The 20,230-nt window shown below is 37.7% G+C and overlaps 1 protein-coding gene across 8 annotated transcripts in view; it reads right to left on the reverse strand.

The window, feature by feature from the left end:
• The window catches only part of PCBD2 (pterin-4 alpha-carbinolamine dehydratase 2), a 43,021-nt gene continuing 24,084 nt past the window's right edge, over window positions 1,294-20,230 (reverse strand). For all 8 annotated transcript variants that reach the window (XM_018050363.1, XM_018050364.1, XM_018050362.1 and 5 more), the window contains 2 exons: window positions 2,931-3,011; window positions 1,294-1,543 (listed from right to left, as the gene is read on the reverse strand). In XM_018050363.1, the coding sequence (XP_017905852.1) occupies window positions 1,448-1,543; window positions 2,931-3,011 (177 nt within the window). In that variant the 3' untranslated portion in view covers window positions 1,294-1,447. The remainder of the gene's footprint in view (window positions 1,544-2,930; window positions 3,012-20,230) is intronic.

Raw genomic sequence — 20,230 nt, forward strand, 5'->3', positions numbered from 1 at the left:
TAAGGTTTGAATGGACTATTTATTTTAAAGTACATTTAAAGTTTTTCATGTATAAAAATTTATATAAAGAAATTTGATGCACTGATCTAGAAATCTTTGGTAATGTACAAGAGCTCCCAAATCTACAGTGCAGGGAATAGTTTATAAAAACATAAGACTTTGCCTTTTACTCTTAAAATTCTCAAATAAGTGCAAGATCCGGGCTCTGATCTCCCAGCAGCCACAGAGCCTGAGCGGCTCTTCCACCTCCACGCGTCTCGCCCATGTACACTCCACACCTACAGAGCAAAATGAACATACCTGCCTCTCCTGGGCCAACAGAATCAGCCAAAGATTGACTTCAGAGAGCTCAGCCTCTTCGTCATGCTCCCAAATGGCTCCTCAGCCTAGGGGTGAGGGCTGTCGGGGGTCAGGGGTGAAGCTTTGCTTATAACATAAAGTGATTTTTTCTGGCCTCTGATGTGGAGCAGAGTATAAAGATGATCCTTGTTAAATCCTACTACTATAAGGCATGTTCCTTGGATGGATATGTACACACTCTTTTAATCTACATTTTAATCTCATCAATAACTACATTCCTGAGTTCCTTCAAAGAATAGTTACTGCAATTTTTAAGCAATCGCTTACTTTATATTCCATTTTACTCCCATCAGTGACACATGGAATAAATAGAGCTTGAAACTGGATAATACCCCAGTAGCTTCAAGCTCAGTGGCCACAGACTCTCAGGTCAGGGGTCACAACACGCAAATGATGGGAAAAAAATGACCCTTGGTTCCTCTTCCCTTAGTATGTCAGCTAATGACGTGGCAAGCTGGTCACTATGACAGTGAATCCTTTTATTGCCTCACCTTGCTGGAAGCTATGAACAAGACACTTGTCTTCTTTCTCCCTGTCTGAAAAGGAAGGATAAAACACAGACAGCTCAACCAATTTATGTAATCTCTATAACTTAATTAACTACTTAAGTAGCAACAACAGGTGAACTCCAAATCAACTTTAGTGTCATGCAGATCCTCACATACAGTTAAACCCTTTACCTACAGAGTTCACTGTTCTTTTTCTACCTTACAACTGCTTTCCAATACAATGCATTTGTAAAGTCACCATAATCACTTGAATTTCTGGGATATAAAATGCTCACCCATATGAGAATCCTCCAGATATGAGAATGCTCCTGCATATCCATTTCTAATCTCTAAGAATGCTATTTGTCTTTTTAAATATTAATAGGATTATCTGGGTTGATTTACCTTATATATGTGATTAGATATAATGAAAAATACCTCAGCCTCAAGTTTAAATCATTTTTATTTAAGCACTGATTTTACAAAATGTGATAGTTCAAAAGGTGAACTAAATTTATAACTTAATTTATTCATGTAAATTGCCTTCAATGTCCATTGCAGCCAGATGTGTACGTAAGATTCTACATGCATTTCAGGAGTCACACAGAAGCAGCTGCTTTTTCAATGAACTTGGCCAGTTTCACATCTCTTTTGGTCACTCCGCCACAGTCATGTGATGTGAGCGTTATCTGGACCTAAGAAAGAGAAACAGTTTTTAAAACCCTGAGCTGCAATTCATGGTACTCTCCTTTGGTGGTTCAGAAATCAATCTATTACTCAATATTTATCTTTGAGAATTGGGGAGATTAAATGATTTAGAAAATACTACATTATGAATAAGCAATGCATTTCCAAAACCCAGTAAACTCCAGGCTGAGCTCAGCAGCCACCCAGGGATAAAAAGGTTCTCTCATAAGAAGGGCAAATGAGCTGCCAGAATCTTAAATCTTGACTCTTGGGAGAAAAAAAAGAGAGAGAGAGAGAGATTGAAGTTCCATTTTAACTCCCATTACTTTAATTACACTCTTTTCAGGCCACTGAGAAAAACTAAGCTATCAAATGTAATACCTTAGCAACCATGTTTAAAAAAGTCCATTTCCAAATTAGAAAAGTTGGGGAGGGCAGCGGAGGAACAGACTGTTGCCTCTTGACAAACCAATTAATAAGCAAAAGCAAAATTATGGGTAAAGAGAGGCAACTAGGAAATAAAAGCTTATGCTGGTACCTGCATCCTCTGAATTATTGCAATAAATCACAAAAATATGAAATTTTATGTTTTCAAAGAGGACTTTCAAGAGACAATAGAACCTCACAGAAAGTAGATAAGAAAATTCCACATGGCATGACCATGAAGGTAAGGACACTTTGTGGGTTTGTTTTTTTTTGGTAAGGACACTTTGGGGGCAAGCCTGATTGTTCTCACTGTGCCCCCTGCTGTTAAGAAGGTCAGTTCCCATTGAGAATAGAGAATTTACTTGAACAAATTAATTTCAATGAGATTAAAAAAACCCATATCTTTCTGATTTGCTACCATTTCTTTCAATAATTTACCTTAAGAGGGTTTAAAAAATGTTATCTACATGACTGATATTCAAGCTTAATTCAGGAGTCTAATTTGGCCTGTTTTTCATAGTTTCAGGGCTTTCCTGGTGGCTCAGAGGTTAAAGTGTCTGCCTGCAATGCAGGAGACCTGGGTTTGATCCCTGGGTCAGGAAGATCCCCTGGAGAAGGAAATGGCAACCCACTACAGTATTCTTGCCTGGAGAATCCCATGGACAGAGGAGCCTGGTGGGCTATAGTCCACGGGGTCACAAAGAGTCGGACACGACTGAGCAACTTCACTTTCACTTTCATAGTTTCAGCACAAGACAAGCATGAAAACAAGGAACTTAATCATTGTTATTTTGAGTAGATCTGAATTTGTTACTAAGTTGCAATAATACACAGGGATTCTGAGAGAAAGAATAAGAAAGTATTTTCCTAAGCACAATGACACTTAGCTGCACAGGACAACAAGCAAGGAAGAAAGAAGTTTCTTAACTCCAAAATTAAAGTGATCCCAAAATAAGGCAATTCAGTTACCTTGTTGTACACATTGAACCATTCCGGGTGATGATTCATCTTCTCTGCTTGTAGGGCAACTCGGGACATAAAGCCAAAGGCCTGCATAAGACGAAGTCAAAAGTGATGACTGACACTGCCCATGCCCTGGACCTGAGAGGGACCCCAGAGCGACCCGATAAAGGCATGGTTAGGAAAGCCTGGAGAATCAATAATAAAAGGGAGTGCTCTCCACAGAGGTGGGATAGCAGTGTAGCAGGACTGTGACCTGCTGCTGTATGGTGAAAACCACTCAGGCTCAAATAAACAAACCGGGAAATTGGTCTCACCCAGTGACCTGTCTGGACTGTTTAATTGTCCTCGGGATGAGACTATAAAGCAGGGAATAATTTCCCTTCAACTCAGTGTCCTGGCTCTCAAATGTCCTGGCTCTCAAATGGGGCCAGTGTACCTGGCCCCAAACCTTAGCAGTCTCTTTTCCTGCAGCACTGCTCCTTTTGTTTCTAGTGACTGGGTTGCTAAGGTATTGACCACAAAGACTATGGGAAAATGTGAGTGTGCGTCCTAAGCAAAAGCTCTGGTAGAAGTGAACCACCATCCCACCCCCCAGGCAGGACAGAAGGGGATGAGAGACTATTTTCACTGACACCCAGAGTGGAACAGAAAAGAAGGGCTTGGGATCTTCTCGTTACTGCCTAGCACTGCCATTTCAAAGAGAAAACACTCCGCTTGGGGCTGCAGAGTCAGCCACAGGCCTGAGTGGGGACCTGACTTCATACCACTGGGAAAGTGCAAACCTAATTTTGTTAAGCAGAAGGCAAACTTGTCCTGAGAGGAAAGGAAAACATTTTCTTTTTTGCTTGCTTTGCTTGCTTTCAAACTTTTATGAGGGTAATTGCAAACAATAGAAGAATTTGTCTCTTTCGTGTCCAGAAGGCAGAAATACTTGGTAAGACTCTAAGGTAATGGCACATTAATTATAAAGTTACAGTGGAATTCACAGGGCAGTACCCATTACAGCCATATAAATATTTAACTTCTTTGCCCCTATCCAGAAAAACCAATCTGATGTTAGTTGGGCTATGTTTTTTGAATCACTAAGGACATAGGAGCACATTTCCAAGTTAACAGAAATATGGAAGATGTCATTTTCAAACAGTTCTGTCATTCATAATGGTTCTTATCTCACAATAGACTTCATTCAGGACGAAGATTTCCATTTTGACACTAAATGCCTGAAGGTTTTCCCTACTAAGAAAAGGAAGGAAGTTCAAGAAAAATCCACTTAACCATGCATGGACTTATCAGTGGGCAAACAATATTCACTCTCCCACACCTTCTTATTTCAGTCTGATTCTCCATATTACGTGAGGGGGAAGGGGCAAGTCGAATGAGAAAGTTTGTTTTAACTATTAAAACAGAGTAAACCTGTACTAAATTATTATGAGAATTTTTACTCTGCTTGCTTCTAATGCCTTATTCTCATTTAGCTTTAGAAGATTTACAATCATATCACCACCTCCAAGAGACAGTAATACAGACATTAGGGACATGGATTTTTGAGCCAGGGAGCCAGGGATTCAAATCCCAATTCTATTACTCAACTGTCATGTGATTTAACCCTGAGCCTCAATTTTCTTCAGTAAAATGGGAATAATAATAAAAAGCTCACGTACTTATTTTAGTTTTTAAAAAAGAGATGGGGATATAAAGCACTCAGCACAGCACCTGGCACAGAGTGAAAGATTACTAATGGACTCAATGCTACTACTACAGCTTCTGGCCAAACTGCATACCACAAACCTTACAAGACATAACGAAAAGTGAAAAGCCCTCCTACGGTCTTGAGAATCTAAGATTCTAGTTGCTGTCTCTAGGAAGAATGGCCCTCTCATCTTCCCATGGGCCTTAAGCAGAAACGGACACACATATATCAGATGAATAATACACTGTGGGATAACATTCTGAGGCACACTGACTGGGGAAAACAAGTGAATAACAAGAAATCAGGTGGGCACAGTGGGTCCCTGTCCAAGTTTTTAAGCCCTATGGCCTCAATTTCTTTGAATCCAGAAAGGTCCAAAGTGATGCTTAGAATACTTTAACATTGCCCAAGAGCCAAATGGACTGAATGAGTGTCTGATCTGAACATGGTCAGAAGTGATCCTCAAATCTTTGACCACCCAGCATGCTATCAGCATAGTAGCAAAATCTATTCCATCAAAAATAGGACTATAAGAGAACAGCCGTATCATTAGAGGTACACTGATCAAAGAAAAAGCATCTACCCTATCTACATACAATGCTTAACAGAAAAAAAGCACATCCAAAGATTCTCCAAATTTGTATTTTCCTTGCTTTTACATATTTCCCTTCAACTGTCACCTAATATTTATATTCAATAAAACATCACAAAGCCTAATAAACTATTTACACAGGATTTGCTCCTAATTCTTCCTTAGGAAAAGAATATTCAATCTGCTCTGGGAGCAAAAAGATAATTCCATAATCTTTCTTCCTTATAACAGAACCAAATAATCCTCCAAATATTTATTTTTAAATCTATAAATTAAAAACATCTATATCAGTACACATTCAAATTAAAGTAAAATAATTTCTGCAAGGAAGTTAGATGAGTATGCAAGGAGAGGGAAAAAGCAAAACTTCAAAGGGGAATTCTGATTATCTGGAATATAATTAAGAAGGAATATGACTAAACAGCAAACTTGGCAAATCGTGAAAAGCATCTGTCCCTTCTTTCAAAGATTTATTTTTATAGCCCTAGCTACTTGTTACCAGGATGCCACTTGGAATCTAAAGGCCTTGAGCTAGCTAAATGCACAGGCTTTCTAAAACCATTCCATCAAAGAAAGTTGCTAACAGCCCAAGGCAGAACAGACACCAGCAACTAATAAGAAGTTTAGAGAACAGGACTGAGAAAATGGACAAATGAAGTAGAAATCAACAAGAGTCTATAAGAACTAGAAAATAGTAAGTACAGAAAATGAAGCATATTTAACTTATAGATAATTGTTGTCAATAAAAGAACAACTTAAAAAAAAAAAGGGAAGAAAGAAAGGAAAAAAAACCTGCAGATTTAATTCAAGAAAAACTTCCAGAAAGAAAAAAATTTAAATCTATAGACTAAGAATTCATCCATTTCCACACATTCTAGTAAAGTTAATGAACTATGAAGATTTAAAAAATCCTTTTGGCATCTAGTCAAAAAGATCAATTCACCTATAATGATGAAAAGAATCTTACTGACTTTAAACTCCCACATATCAACATTCAACATACAAGCCAGAGGAGCAATGCCTATAACGACTTTAGGAAACCAAAGTGTGAAGAATTTTATACCCAGCTAAACCGTTGCTTGAAATTAATGCAGAGGACATATATTTTTTAAATGCAGTAACTCAGGGAATAATTTCCATTCACCCTTCTTAAGGAAATTTTCATAAAAGGATGAAATATATGTAACTAAGAGTTTAATGGAGAAACTATACCAAAAGTATTGGCAATGAGTAATAAATTCACTCAGCTCTAGAAATACATTTAAAACAATTGTGGGAGTTTATACTTACAGAATAAAATATAAATGTTATAAACTATTAAAAGAGTAAAAGGACTTCCCTGGCAGTCCAGTAGTTAAGAATCTGCCTTGCAATGTAGGGGACACTGATTCAACCCCTGGTCTGGGAACTAAGACCCCACATGTCATGGAGCAACTAAGCCCACACACACTGGAGCCCATGCACCACAACCAGAGAGAACATGCACCACAACAAAAGACCCCGCACGCCACAACTAAGACCCCGCATAGCCAAATAAACAAATAAATATTTAAAAGAGCCGAAAGAAAAAGAAATAGGGAAGGTAAATGAAAGTTTAAAAAATCGTTAAAAGCTGAAATATCAAATGTTAAAGATACATGTATATTTAAAGGTGTAAAACGTAAGCACTAGAGCTAAAAAACAATATGTACTAAAACTGTACGGTAAAGGGATGAGAATGGGGAAGTAACTACAATTACGAGAAAAATTTTAAAACATACAAAATGATTTTTGAACAAAGTTGATACAAATAAACTTTAAAACATAAACAAGATAGTTCTCTGAGAGATAAAAATGATCAAAAGTGACTTTAGAAGAGAAAAAAATTAAATAATTAAAAAACTGTAAAAGAGAAATGTGTTTAAGAGTGACACGTGAAAGTAACACTTCCCAATCATTTCACAGAGGAATTCTACCAAACCTATATGGAACAGTTAACTCTAATACTGATTAAACTATTCCAGAGCAAAGAAAAAGAAGGATATTTCTAAATTACTTCCTTAAACTATAATAACATTGTCTCCAAATTCTCACATAGATAGTACATAATAATGGAACTATAGATTTCATATTAACTGAAATCCTAATAAATAAACCTTTGAGTATACTGGAACAAAACACCATGAGCAAACAGGATTTTTTCCAAGAATGCAAGGATAGTTCAATATTGGGGACTTGTTAATATAATTTACCATACTAATAAATCAAAAGAGAAAAATTATATATGACTTCTATAAATTCTAAAAAGATATTTGATACATTCAATACTTTTATGCATGAAAATTCTATATGAAATAAAAACATATGGGCTCCTCGTTAAATGAGAGAATATATTCTCAGTTCAAAAGGCAACATCTTTCTTAACAGGGAACACTGGAAGAATTCCCATTGAAGTAGAAAATAAACAAGCCCCCACCCCCACAAAAGTCAATAGTCTTTTTATAAAAACAATGAATTAGAAAATATACTGTAAGAAAAGTTCCCACCTAAAATGGCACCAAAAATTATCTAGGAGTAAAGCTTAACAAGAAATGTATAAATTCTACATGCAGAAAACTTTAAACCACTACTTAAAAAAAGATTACTACATTAAACATTTTTCTGTATGACAATAAAAATCAACAAACAAATTAAAAGACAAACAACAAACTTTATTTGCAGTACACATTTCCTCAGCATGTAAAGAGATCTGATGAATAAGAAAAAGACCAAACATGCAATTTTTTTTTTAATGGGTAAGGACATAATAGCTAACAGAAAAGAAATCAAATAGTTTTTAAACATAAAAATTGCCTAATCTCATATATGGAAATACAAATTAAAACTAAGCTATTTGTCAATTTTATCTCAACAAGTCAGGGTTTGGGGAACTAAGTTAAATCTATTGTTTGGCAAAGATCAAAAACTTTGATAATATTCTGCTAGTGAAGGTACAGGAGAAAAGGCACTTCCATATATTTTTGGTGAAAATAAATTAATATAATAATCACTATGGAAGAGAACATGACAAGATCAAAATTAAAAATGCCTATGCCCTTAGGAAAATATGATTATGCCTTTCAGCCAAGCAATTCTACTTCTAGGAATTTTTCCTGCAGACATACCCATACACAAATTACAAGAACGGTCACTGCAGCACAGCCTTTAACAGTGACAGGCTTGAAGGAGCCAAATGTCCATCAATAAAGAACTGATTAAACTATATTTTATGGTATATTTATTCACTGGAATACTATGTGGCCATTAGGAAGAAGGAGAAAACTATTTATCCTCTGACTAGACATACCTCCAAGATATATTACTAAATAAGAAGAAAATGGATAACAAGAGTCTATAAGTTGTATAAAAAGCAAAGAAAAGAAACCACGTGAATTAATATCTCTGGAATGATATACATAAGGATCTGGTAACAGTGAGTGATGGGAGTTGGGGAGAGGGAGAATTGGATGGTTAAGAATCAGAAATAGGAAGAGGAAGAGGCTTACTATACTCTTTGGTACCTTTTAATTTTTGAACCAATATATACATGACCTATTTTTAAAGCTGGCTAGGGAAAAAATGAGGAAACCATGCAAAAGAAGGTCTCACTGTGAAGGGAACTGGGATCCTGCAATGTATGTAACCTGGTTCATATTAAAATATTTTGGCTCATATTAATTTCTTAACATATGCCTACCTGTTTAGGTGGGTTTTTAGTGCCAATTTACAGCATAGTTTGTCTATGAGCCATATTCTGTTGAGCCACGGCCATTTCAAACAAACATATGTCCAACAAATAGCATATAATGGCTGATAATGGTTTCAGCCTTTCCTCTATTGCAAATTACAAACATTTTATGAACAAGTCCATGAATGCATGATGAAGTATGACTTTTTAAGTCACTCTGCCATTTTAAGGAATGTAAGCATTACAATCACAGTAAATCGGGCCAATGAAGTTTGTCATTTGGAAATCTCCAAACCATCAGCAATTAAAAGATTTTTCCATGAACCCCCAAATCAAGTATTCTTTGAGAACCTTAATTTTTCTTAAAGGTCCTTTTGTTTCAGTTTACTCACGAAAATATGAAAGACTGTCAGATGCACAAAACTGAAACAGAACCCTGTATTGATCTGTGAAATGTTTACCAGCACCCTGAATTTAGAACACAGCTTCAGTCCAGATAACATGTATGATTTATTAAAATTCTAAGACTTAACTTCTAGCACATATTTACAATATGAATCTGTCATTACTCAGAGCAATTCTCTTTGATATGTTCTTTAAGTCAGCTGCCTTTTATATTTTGATTATAGACTATTTTAATTACACACTAAAAAAGAACACATCTCCCACTAAGAAAATGAGCACCAGCAACTCCAAAGTAATTTCCCCAGTACAATCTCCATTAAGCCTCTAAATACTTCCTTTACTAATTCAATGAATTAGAACTCTATTGTTTATGAATCACCTTCATGTTTGTAGGCCTATAACCCCCCCTTGTTTTTTATAAAATACAATTGCTATGGAAGGAAATGATATTTATGTCTGATTAGAAATGAAAACACTATTACATAAATCAGTTCGGGCATTTCTTCACGTCTTGAAACATGATCGGCAATTTAGTCTAATTGGTGATCAAGGAAACTATCTTGTGATCAATTAAAGTAATTACCAGATTCCGGCAACACAACCTACCTTAATTTCAGCTAGAGTCTGCACTTCTTCAACTTTAATTAAAAATAATGAAAATTATTAAGCAAAATGCAGAGCAAGATCATTGCCAAGCACGCACATGTCACAGGACAGGACCTTCTCTTGGTGTTGATGACTGATCAATCACATAAACATTGCTTGGAAAGGCATTCTTTGCCCTAGAATATGACTTCATGTCTCATAATGACTTTCTCTGAAAAACATGGGCAACTATTGTAGTTGCTGCAAAGAGAACATCAGATCTTAATCTGCAGGCAACAGAAGAATATTCTCAATTAACAAAACAAGAAATGTGCAGAGCAGATCCAACCAAAGATGTATCTGATCATGTTTTTTTTCTCCAAACTGTCACTGGTATGTTGACACAGTGGTCAACTGCAGAGACTTCAGGGTCAGAGACCTAGGTTCAAGTCTAGCTCTTTTGTTCACTAGTTATTTGACCTCAGAGAAATTACTTAACATGTGAAATGAGCCTTAGTTTCCCCATATGTAAAAAGGCAATAACTCATGTGGCACACTTTACAGTAAGACGGGCATTCTACTAGGTGCTCAGTTAATGCTACTATTAATTATCATCACCACCAACACTTCAACATTATAGTGCCTACACTCTGGAAGGGAAGAATTTCTTTTAAAACTCAGTACAAGAACAACAGAAAGACCAAAGAAATTCACCTTTGCAAGGCTGAGAAAACCAGCAACATATTTAAAACTGTTTCTCTATGTGGGTACCCTCAAAAGAAGATTTCCAGTGGAACTGACAATCTGTCAGTAAGCATCTTAGCCAAGCAGGTGACTCACATCTCCCTGAGAAGCCAAACGAAAGGCCTTACCTGAGGACCATGCCCTAGGCAGTCCAGCATGTGTGTGTCTGGGGCAGACAACCCCCACCAACACAGGGCCTCTAGTCTACTTGTCTTTTACATGAGCCACTGCAGAGCCCAACATTTCCAATAACCCAAGCCAAGAATATCCAACTCCAAAATTAAACTGGCTTCCCCAGGCTCTTAAGACATCGTCCACAAGCTACTGAATGAGCAGACGCTCTGCTGTGCCCTAGGCTGAATTAGTGCCCTTTCAGCTGTTGGCAATAAGTACACCACCTGTGAGATAGCACATACTTCTTAATAGTACCTTCGAAAGCTGTATTCACAGAACCATAATATTTTTAGAGCCTTAAAAATAAGTTCCTCAGTCACCTTTTTTTTTTTGCAATAATCATAATATCTTAAACAGCCATTTGGAAAAAATAGGCAGCTCTTTTAGTACTACCTTCAATACATACTGTTAAATGAAAACACAAGGTGCAAAACAGTTTTCTTTGCAGAATTAGGATTTATAATTACATTAGTAAACACCTCCTGAATTCCCAGGCTAGGGAGATGACTGTTTGACAGAGGTCCACTAGCATGAATCCACTCTTCTCAAGGCAGCGGAGATAAGCAACATAAACACCTGTACACACAATTTTATCTAAGAGTCCTTCATTTCTGTTCTATTTTCAGTGAACGTTCTCTAACTACAGTAGTTAGGCTTCACACAGCTCTCTGTGCCAGAAAGACATTCTGACCAAGACGATCACTCACTGAAAATACCTTTTCCCTGAAAAGACACCATTCATTTCCGAATTCCTCTGCACGTATATTTAAATTATATGTCCCCATGTCATCAGTAGCTACTACTGGGCAGACAAACAGCTCAGTCTGATTAGTTCCCTCTAGAATTTCTTACAATCTGTTAGTTTTGCTCTCCTGGATTCAGCACTTTTCACCAGTTTTCTATCCATCCTTTCCCCCTAAAGCAGACAGAAACAACGGTAAAAGTCATTTACACCAAGTTCACCAACGTCAAAATAACTTCTGATTCCTTGCTGTTCACTGCTGCTATTCATTATTGCCAATCAGTTGCCTCAGAAAAGTTCTTTTGGAGGTTTTCTTCCCTAATCTGCTGATAATCCATATTTGTTAGCTTTCAGGAGTCTTACAAAGGGCGAGTATGGCAAGGACTACCAAAGTTTTTTGTTTTGTTTTAGCAACCCTTTAAGAATTACAATTTACACTCCTTTATACTGTGATCATCATAAAATTTATAAATTCAAATTTATATAGAAAAAATATCCCTAGGCTTCAATGTCATGCATCCAAACCATATATGGGGATTATCTGGCCAAATACATTTTTTTAAATGGAATAATATGCAAAATAGCAGTTTATTCCCTATGTTTTCTTCTTTATAATCAACTGTTTCCTTTTAATAGATGCAACTAGTATTTACACGATATAATTCCAGTTTATATCTGATGGGAAACTGCCTTGCCTTATCTTTTATATATATGCACTTAATTTTAAAAAGAGAAAAGGCAAAAAGGTTTCTTTCTGCCCAAACTGGATGTGTTAAATTAATCTGAAAGTCAAGATCCAGTAACAATAACCAAAAGGGTAGAGGAAGAAAATAAGGGCTCAGGGCAAAGAGAACACCCGATCCCCCACCATCTGGGGGTGGGGGCACTCAAAAAGTATTTTAAAGAAACAAAGTAGTATCTAATTTGGCTTAATGGTACAGTAAATACATTTTCTACAAGAAGTATACATTTTGTAAAACAGTCTCATTCCACTTCACATCATAAAATATCCGATGGTATAAAAAGGTCTGTACAGCATCAGTGAATTCATACTTATCCTTTCTTTCACTATTTTTAAACAGAATCAAGTCTCCTTGTGAGAGTTTTTAAGTACAGTTTCAGCAACACTTGCCAATATTTTCTGTAGGAAAAATATATCACCCAACTATTCAAGCCCCATCAGACATCCTAATCATTCCACAGAGGACATCCAGTGATAGACGGCTGCAATGAATCACTGGGAGAAAACAGTCTGCCAGACCCACATCTCAGAAAACGATGCCAATCCTGAAGAAGCCTGGTGCAGATAGAGACCATTCCATAAGTCGTCTGTATTTATTTGTTTCAAAGTGCACACACAGGTTATGAACTTGGAAAGGTCCATGAACTTGTCAGTCTTCAGACACTGAGCTGAAGCAAACCACAAGTATATTCCGAGTTTATCCTCAATCTGTTATGATGAGGCTTAAGGAGAGCTCTATTCCTACCCTTACTGATGAAACTAGGGACTTTTTTGGTTTTATGTTCTAAACAGTATTACTAACGAATTAAAAGAAAAATATCAAGGTCTAAGGTACAAGAGTAGAAAAAACTTAGCACTTACCCTATTTTTGCTATCAAAAGATCACAAGGTCTGTTGGGGAGCCGGGCGTCAGTGGGGGGATGGGAGGGGGCAGGTGTCATCATATTCCAAAAAGTTCTAACCCCAGCCCTGTCTCATCCTATGGCCTTGAGCAAATCCTGAATCTGTCTCACCTCTCCCCATCTCTGTAAACCAGAGGCTCTACTACTTCTTAAGCTCACTCTAAGTGTAAGGAGGTCTGATAAGAACATGAAGAAAATGTGCTACTGTGGGACACTGAAAAAGCTCCAATTTGCTTAAATCCCACACCAAGTAATTTCATGCCTTTTTTTTAATCTAGAAAATTTGTTCTGTGTAGCCAAATAAATTTAGATGCATCCTGAATACAAATGAAAAATCGTCTCTGTGTTTAAAATTCATAATAAGGCAACTAACTCAGAAAACCAGTAATGAACAGGAGAATTATTTAAAAGAATAAATGCTTACTTAAATCAGTTCTTTTTGTAATATTCTTACATAAATTACCTTAACTTTAGTTGTTGATCAAGTACAGTTTTAGGGTTTAGGTTGTTTTTTCACTTTTTTTTTTTTTTTTTTTTTTAACTAATTCACAAAGTCCTGAAAGGAAAAAAAAAAAAAAAGGTTTGTTTTCCTGGACGTATGTAAACGGGAAAGTTTTTCTCCACCTTAGAGCAGGCTCCCATACAGTTCCACCCCAGAGCAGTTGCCTTCTCTGTGCAGGTGAAGGCTGGCGGGCAGGCAGCACACAGCAAAGCTTCATCTCTGCGCCAAGACCTGCACTCACGATCCCACTCACAATCGCATCAGAGGAAAGGACCACGAAGTGGCTTCAAGACAGCACAAAGAAAGCATACGGATCCTGATGGAGTGAGAGCACTTTGCCATTTGATGCAACTGCTAAAGAGAATTTCTTCCCTTTTGTTTTTGAAAGTTTATTATTTCATACCTTATGCAAATCATACTTTATATATTAGGCAATAATATTTCAGAAATACTCAAGTCAAATTAAAGGCTTCAATAGCCTTGCCAAAAAGCACTGTGATTTTCCTATAAAAAAATTATTCCAATTTGTTGATCTTACATAGGATGAAACATACTGTAACAATCTTCATAATTTATGTCCTGTTGGGACACAATGATTTAAAGTAACATAATACAGAGCCGCATCATGGCTAATCTAAACCACCTGACCAGATAAACACCAGCTTCCCTTCTCTCTTCAGCAAGGGCATTTCTGTTTATTGTCATATCATTTCCTCATTCTAAGAACATGCAGAATAAATGCAGCCAACCTGCATTTCAGTGGAAGGCTGAGCTGGCCTTTCCCATGTCAGGAGGTTTGTGTGCACACAGGTACCAGTACAATGTCAAGGGCTTACAAGACACAAAACAATCCAAGAATTCCACCCTCAAAATCATTTACAGCGAAGCAAATATGGATTCATCCAGTACAATGTGGACCAGGTGTGGTGTTATAAACCACAATCTCTGGGCTTTTTTTTTTTAATAAATATAATGTCACTGAAGAGGTAATTCTTTAAAACAAGTTATGTGGCTTACTATGAGCCAACTTTTTACGAATGCTTCACAGGCACTCACGATCTGATTAACCAAAGTGAGATGCCCGCATTAACCAACGTCTTTCGGGGGTGAGGAGTCTTGGTAGAGGAGAAGGACGCAGAGCCCTTACGGCTCGGACCACAGGCGCTTCTAGTACACAGCTGCACGGGCAGGTTTCAAATGGCAAGCTTTCTCCAGGGTCCCAATCCCGTCACCCTCCTCCCATACGCAAACCTTACTGGGCAGAGGAAGGTTTTCAGGGGGATTTCAGGGAAGGGTTTAAATTTCAGTCATGAAAGAAAGAGTGCAGGAACACATGTGCATTCAGCAGATAACAATTCACTGAAAATATTTTAAATCAAAACAAAACGCCTGTCTGACCAAATTTTTATAAACTTGGTTAGGAAAGAAGAAAACAAACAATTGTTTAAGGGTGGTTTCAAATATTGCTTTCTGCTATTACTGAGAATTTTCAAAGCTTTCCATGCTCCATTGGAAACAGCTCTGCTTCACAAACTGTTCTGGTTGGTCCTGCCAAAGAAATGGTCTGATACACTTTATTACAAGTTGATCGATTTGCTTACCCAGGCAAATATATATAATTATCTTTGCCCATGAAGACCAGAGTAAAATAGGATTCTTCCACTGAAAGCAATGAGATTACTTAAACACAGCTGGGTAAGACAGCACTAGCAGACACTCAGCATCTATCCCAAGCCCAGCTCCACTACATCCCAGTTCAAGTCCACACTACATCCCAGTTCAAGTCCTCCCGTAACCGAATGTGCAGAAGCTAACCGACCTGACTAGCACCACTTTTCAGTCTCACCTACACATATCTGTAGAGGAAAGGAGACAGCAAGTAGTTACATTTCTATCACAATCTGGAGCTTTTTGATTTAAGAAATTAAAGGGAAAATATCCTTTTGGAATATCGTTTTTCAGGCAATAGACATTTATAAAATAATGAGTTTAAACCTAACCTTTGCACATTTATAAACATGTAAGGTAGCAAGTTACAAATCTGCAGTATCATAGATGACATTTCAAGTCAGCGATTTCAACAGTGACTTTCGGTTAAAAGTGGATCTCTTCCGCCCTAAAGTACTCAGCACGTGGGCTGAGGCCCCACTTGTGCTCTATCTTGGCACCTTACGCACACTGTCCCCAGATTTCCAGAGCCACTTCACAATCAGCTCCGACTGCTCTGAAGTCTTAAGGGCTTAGGTCACCACAGATTTCACTGGCTTCATGTATGGGTGGGGTTCTCAATGACAAACAGCCTTGTCATTGGGCTTCTGTGCGAATGTCTCCAAGTCCTGTCCTTCACGCAATCCTGAACCTTAATTTTTTATTAATCTGTATACCAGAAGGTTGTCCCAGCAATTTCATTTTTAGATCTATACCTTAAGGACACTCTCACACCTGTCCACAGGGAAATAAAAGGATGCCTGTTAACAAAACTCACTGTAGTAATGAACATCAGAAAAAACAAATGTCCATCAACAGGGAAACAGATAAAGTGTGGTTAACTTATTTACATTTTAAAATTGTTTTGCAGAGGAAATGAACATTTTAAAAACACATCTACTGTAACAGAAGCATACAATGAGATGGAAAGAATATCAATCCGAGAATTCAAAACCTGTGTTCTAGACCCAGACCTGGAGCAAGCTACATGCCCTGCCTAGGCTGAGATTCCCCCATCTGGATACAGGGAGATGATGTACCAATCACACAGCACAGTGCCCTCACACACAAAGTGAAGTTCAACAAAAAAGACTACTAGCTAATTATAATAGCAGCATGCGATGGAATACTACTCAGCCATAGAAAGAATTAAATAATGCCTTTTGCAGCAGTATGGACGGACCTAGAGATTATCATACCAAGTGAAGTAAGAAAGAGAAAAATAAATATAGTATCACTTAAATGTGATCTCTAAAATATGACACAAGTGCTGCCATATTTAAAATAAAGTTTTTCCATGAAAAAAATAAAATGAGAACTTATCTACAGAACAGAAAAAGAGTCACAGTCATAGAGAACAGACCTGTGCTTGCCAAGGAGGAAGAGGGTGGGGGAGGGATGGATTGGGAGTTTGGGATTATGCAAACTAAATAGATGGAAACTATTACATGGAGAATGGATAAACAACGAGGCCCTCCTGTATAGCCTAGGGAACTGCATTCACTATCCTGTGACAAACGATAAGGGAATCTTTATGGAAAAGAAGGCGTATATATGTATAGCTGAGTCCCTGTGCTGTACAGGAAAAACAGACACAACACTATAAACAATTACACAACCAAAAAATAGATTTTAAAATAATAATAACAGCCGCAGCACTTAATAGACACGAGAAACAGTTTATCTCTGATTACTTTCTGATGATTTCAGCATTAACCATAAATTGCTTTATCAGTTACTTGAATACATCTGAATATACTCCTTTCTGATTAAGCAGCACCCTCTGAACATAATTACTTGTCACTGTCTAGGAATCCCAGTGTATCTCAGGGGCTGAGATACCACTGATTCTCACTGTTTCAATCTGGATAAAGAAGGAAAGGGGAAAACCCAAAGGGCACTTAAAAAAACCACCACTCCAGGCCAGACATTTACACAACTCCACAAACAGACTGACCCTTCCTATTTCACAGAGAAGAGAACTGAGGCCCCAGGAGGAGGCAAGCACCTAACAAAAAGTGAGGCTGGGCCTCGGACACGAGGATGCCCAGCTCCAAGCGCTCCATGTGTGCTGAGGACCAATCTCTAGCGTCAGATTATATTCCATTTCTTGCTTTTACCTAAAAACTAATGATAGCAAAACCAAGTTTCCGGTAATTTTTATTCTAAAAACTTAACTATAAGAGAAAACTAAAGCATTATAGAAGGTTTAGAAAAAGAAGAAATCACTATATTTTGTTTTCATTTTTTCCCTCATGCCCTTTTCCCCACAACTGTCATGATAGTATTCTTTTATTGTGGGTCCTGAACCATCTTATAACACTGAAGCATCCTACTCATTTCCCATGTGGCTCCATGGTCTTCTTATTGTTAGAAGCTGTATAGAATGGATAATTCCAAATAGAATGGATAATTTTCTCTTATAAAAACTATTTCATGTAAATGCTTCAATCAGAGACATGTATAAAAATATATCTTTCTAACCAAAGCCTTCTGAACATATTCTTTTTTTACTGAAGTAAATTTGTTTCAGTTGTACACAAAGTGATTCAGTTGTGCATATACATATGTGTGTGTGTCCATACATAATTCTTTTCCAGATTCTTTTCCATTATAGGTTATTACAAGATATTGAAAAGATTCTTTGAATGCTTTACCAATACACATTGTGAAGTTTCAGAGGAGGCAAAATTGAGGAACTGTATAATTGGAGGTTTATGCAACAAATGAGAAGTCTTTTTTTTTTGAACCCCTTTTCCCCCCAAAGTCCAGTGAAAACATTAGCTTGTATAACCGATTTTTCTTTAGCTGAGTATTTGTTAAAGCTACTGATTAGTTCTGGTATTCACCACCTGCAGTGTTAAAACCGTGACAACTGCACGTGTTAGAACAGACACTCCACCCACCGAACTGGAAATGTCAGGGGCACTGTCATCAAATCTTCCCAGGCAGTGTGCCCTGTGGAAGGATCAATCCCCAGAGCAAACTTCTCTGGGACCTGAGGTCTTACCCTCAAATATTTCTCCCAGCCACACATGTGACTATGGGCACAGCACCCAACCTTCTTCTTTTTTTGGCCACACCGTATGACTTGTGAGATCTTAGTTTCCCAAAGCCCCTTGGCAGTGAGAGCACAAACCACTGGGGCACCAGGAAAATTCCCACTACCCAACTTTCATATAGCTCCCAATCTGCCCAGGAGAGGACTCACTGAGGGGTAGAGAGAAGGCCCAGGAGTCAGGATACAAAAGAGCTCTCTATGTTTTTGTTTTTAGTGCTTAAAAAACAGAGTACTGCTCTGAAATGATCTGCATCTTAATATTGGTAGAGTTTCATAATGAAGTTAAAGTCTCCATTACCCTCTTGGTTTGCCTAATCTTCTTCAAGCACCCAGTGAAAACCTGGGGCCATGCCTACCCTGGTGGTCTGAGTTGTATTCTTCATGGAAATCTTGAGAATTATGGCCAGTTGCAAATCCAGAGTTACAGTAAAACAAACAAAAAAAATACACTGATCTGTAAATTTGGGGGGTGGGAATGAGACCAGAAATAAACTGGGGGTGGTTCTGAGAGAAATGAGCAATGCCAACAGCCATCCTCCATGAGACCAACAGGGTCAGAGTTGCTAGGACCTGAATCCCCAAGGTGCAGAAAAGCATGCCTTACAATTTTTAGCCTGAATTCATTTTCTTTACGAAAAAAAGGTATGCTGCTTTAACTTCAAATCTTATCTGGACTCACACAGTATGTTATGGAAAAGAGCCTGAAAAGTCCTGTGATACAGAAAGACCCAGAAAGGAAAATGTACACTCCTCCTCCCTCTCAGCCTTGGATTCCTCTTGCAGGAGGAAGAGGGTGGACCGGTGACGGCAGGGCTCCTCCCACTTTGTGACCTGACAACCAGAGTAAGGAGGTAAGTGCTATGTTCCCTGATGATTAACAAAACATAGAAAAGATTCTTCTCATTGCACAGACTGGGGTTTTCCTAGGCCAGCAACCATATTGTTTAGGAAGTGAGAGTTTGTTTCTTCATGGTAGTCAGGAAAGAACCTAGAGTTCTCTGTGTGGCATAAACGACCTATTTGGGAAGGCAGAAGTGTTTTTACAAGCTCCAGTAAAACTTTAAGGTAGTTAAGTGTTCAATTTATCTTTCAGTTTCATACATTGTGAGAGCAGACACCAAGTCACAAAACCCTGTCTCAGCCTTTCACAGAGAATTCTGAACCTTCTTGTGTGTTTTTTTTCCTGATGAGTGTCTGCTTCCTTCCTTAGATGCATCGAAAGTATTAGGCCTAGAGGTTGTGCTGACACATGGTAGGTGCTGCACAGGATTTAAGTCGTCTCTGTGTTTTGGCAGACTGGGGCACTCTGCATCACTCTTTCTCCTGACTGCCTCAGATGTGGGTAAAACTCTTTTCAAAAATGATAAAGGTTCCTGTGACCCAGAAGATGACCCTCACATATTTAGGCATTACAGGTTATGGATACAAGGTTCTAAAAATTTCAGAATCTCAAAAAAGAAGAAGAAACAAAAAACAAAACCTGAATATAAGAAAATCATCTGGCCAGCTTCTTACTGTGTACCAGTGTCTAAGAAGGCAGGGCCATACTGATTAATGACAATGAAAAGACACATACATGCCTTTTTTAGAAGGTTCAAGGTTGGTGTTTTCTCTCAAAATTCAATACTATTGAGTATTTTCTTCCACTATATTTCCTTTAAGCAGAAAATATGATCAGGTATGATCCAAATAAGACTTTTTAGAAAGACTAAAAACATAATAATGAATTTAAGAAAAATCTGCTCACAAATCTG

This window comes from Capra hircus, chromosome 7 (assembly GCF_001704415.2).
Source record: "Capra hircus breed San Clemente chromosome 7, ASM170441v1, whole genome shotgun sequence".
NCBI lineage: Eukaryota > Metazoa > Chordata > Mammalia > Artiodactyla > Bovidae > Capra > Capra hircus.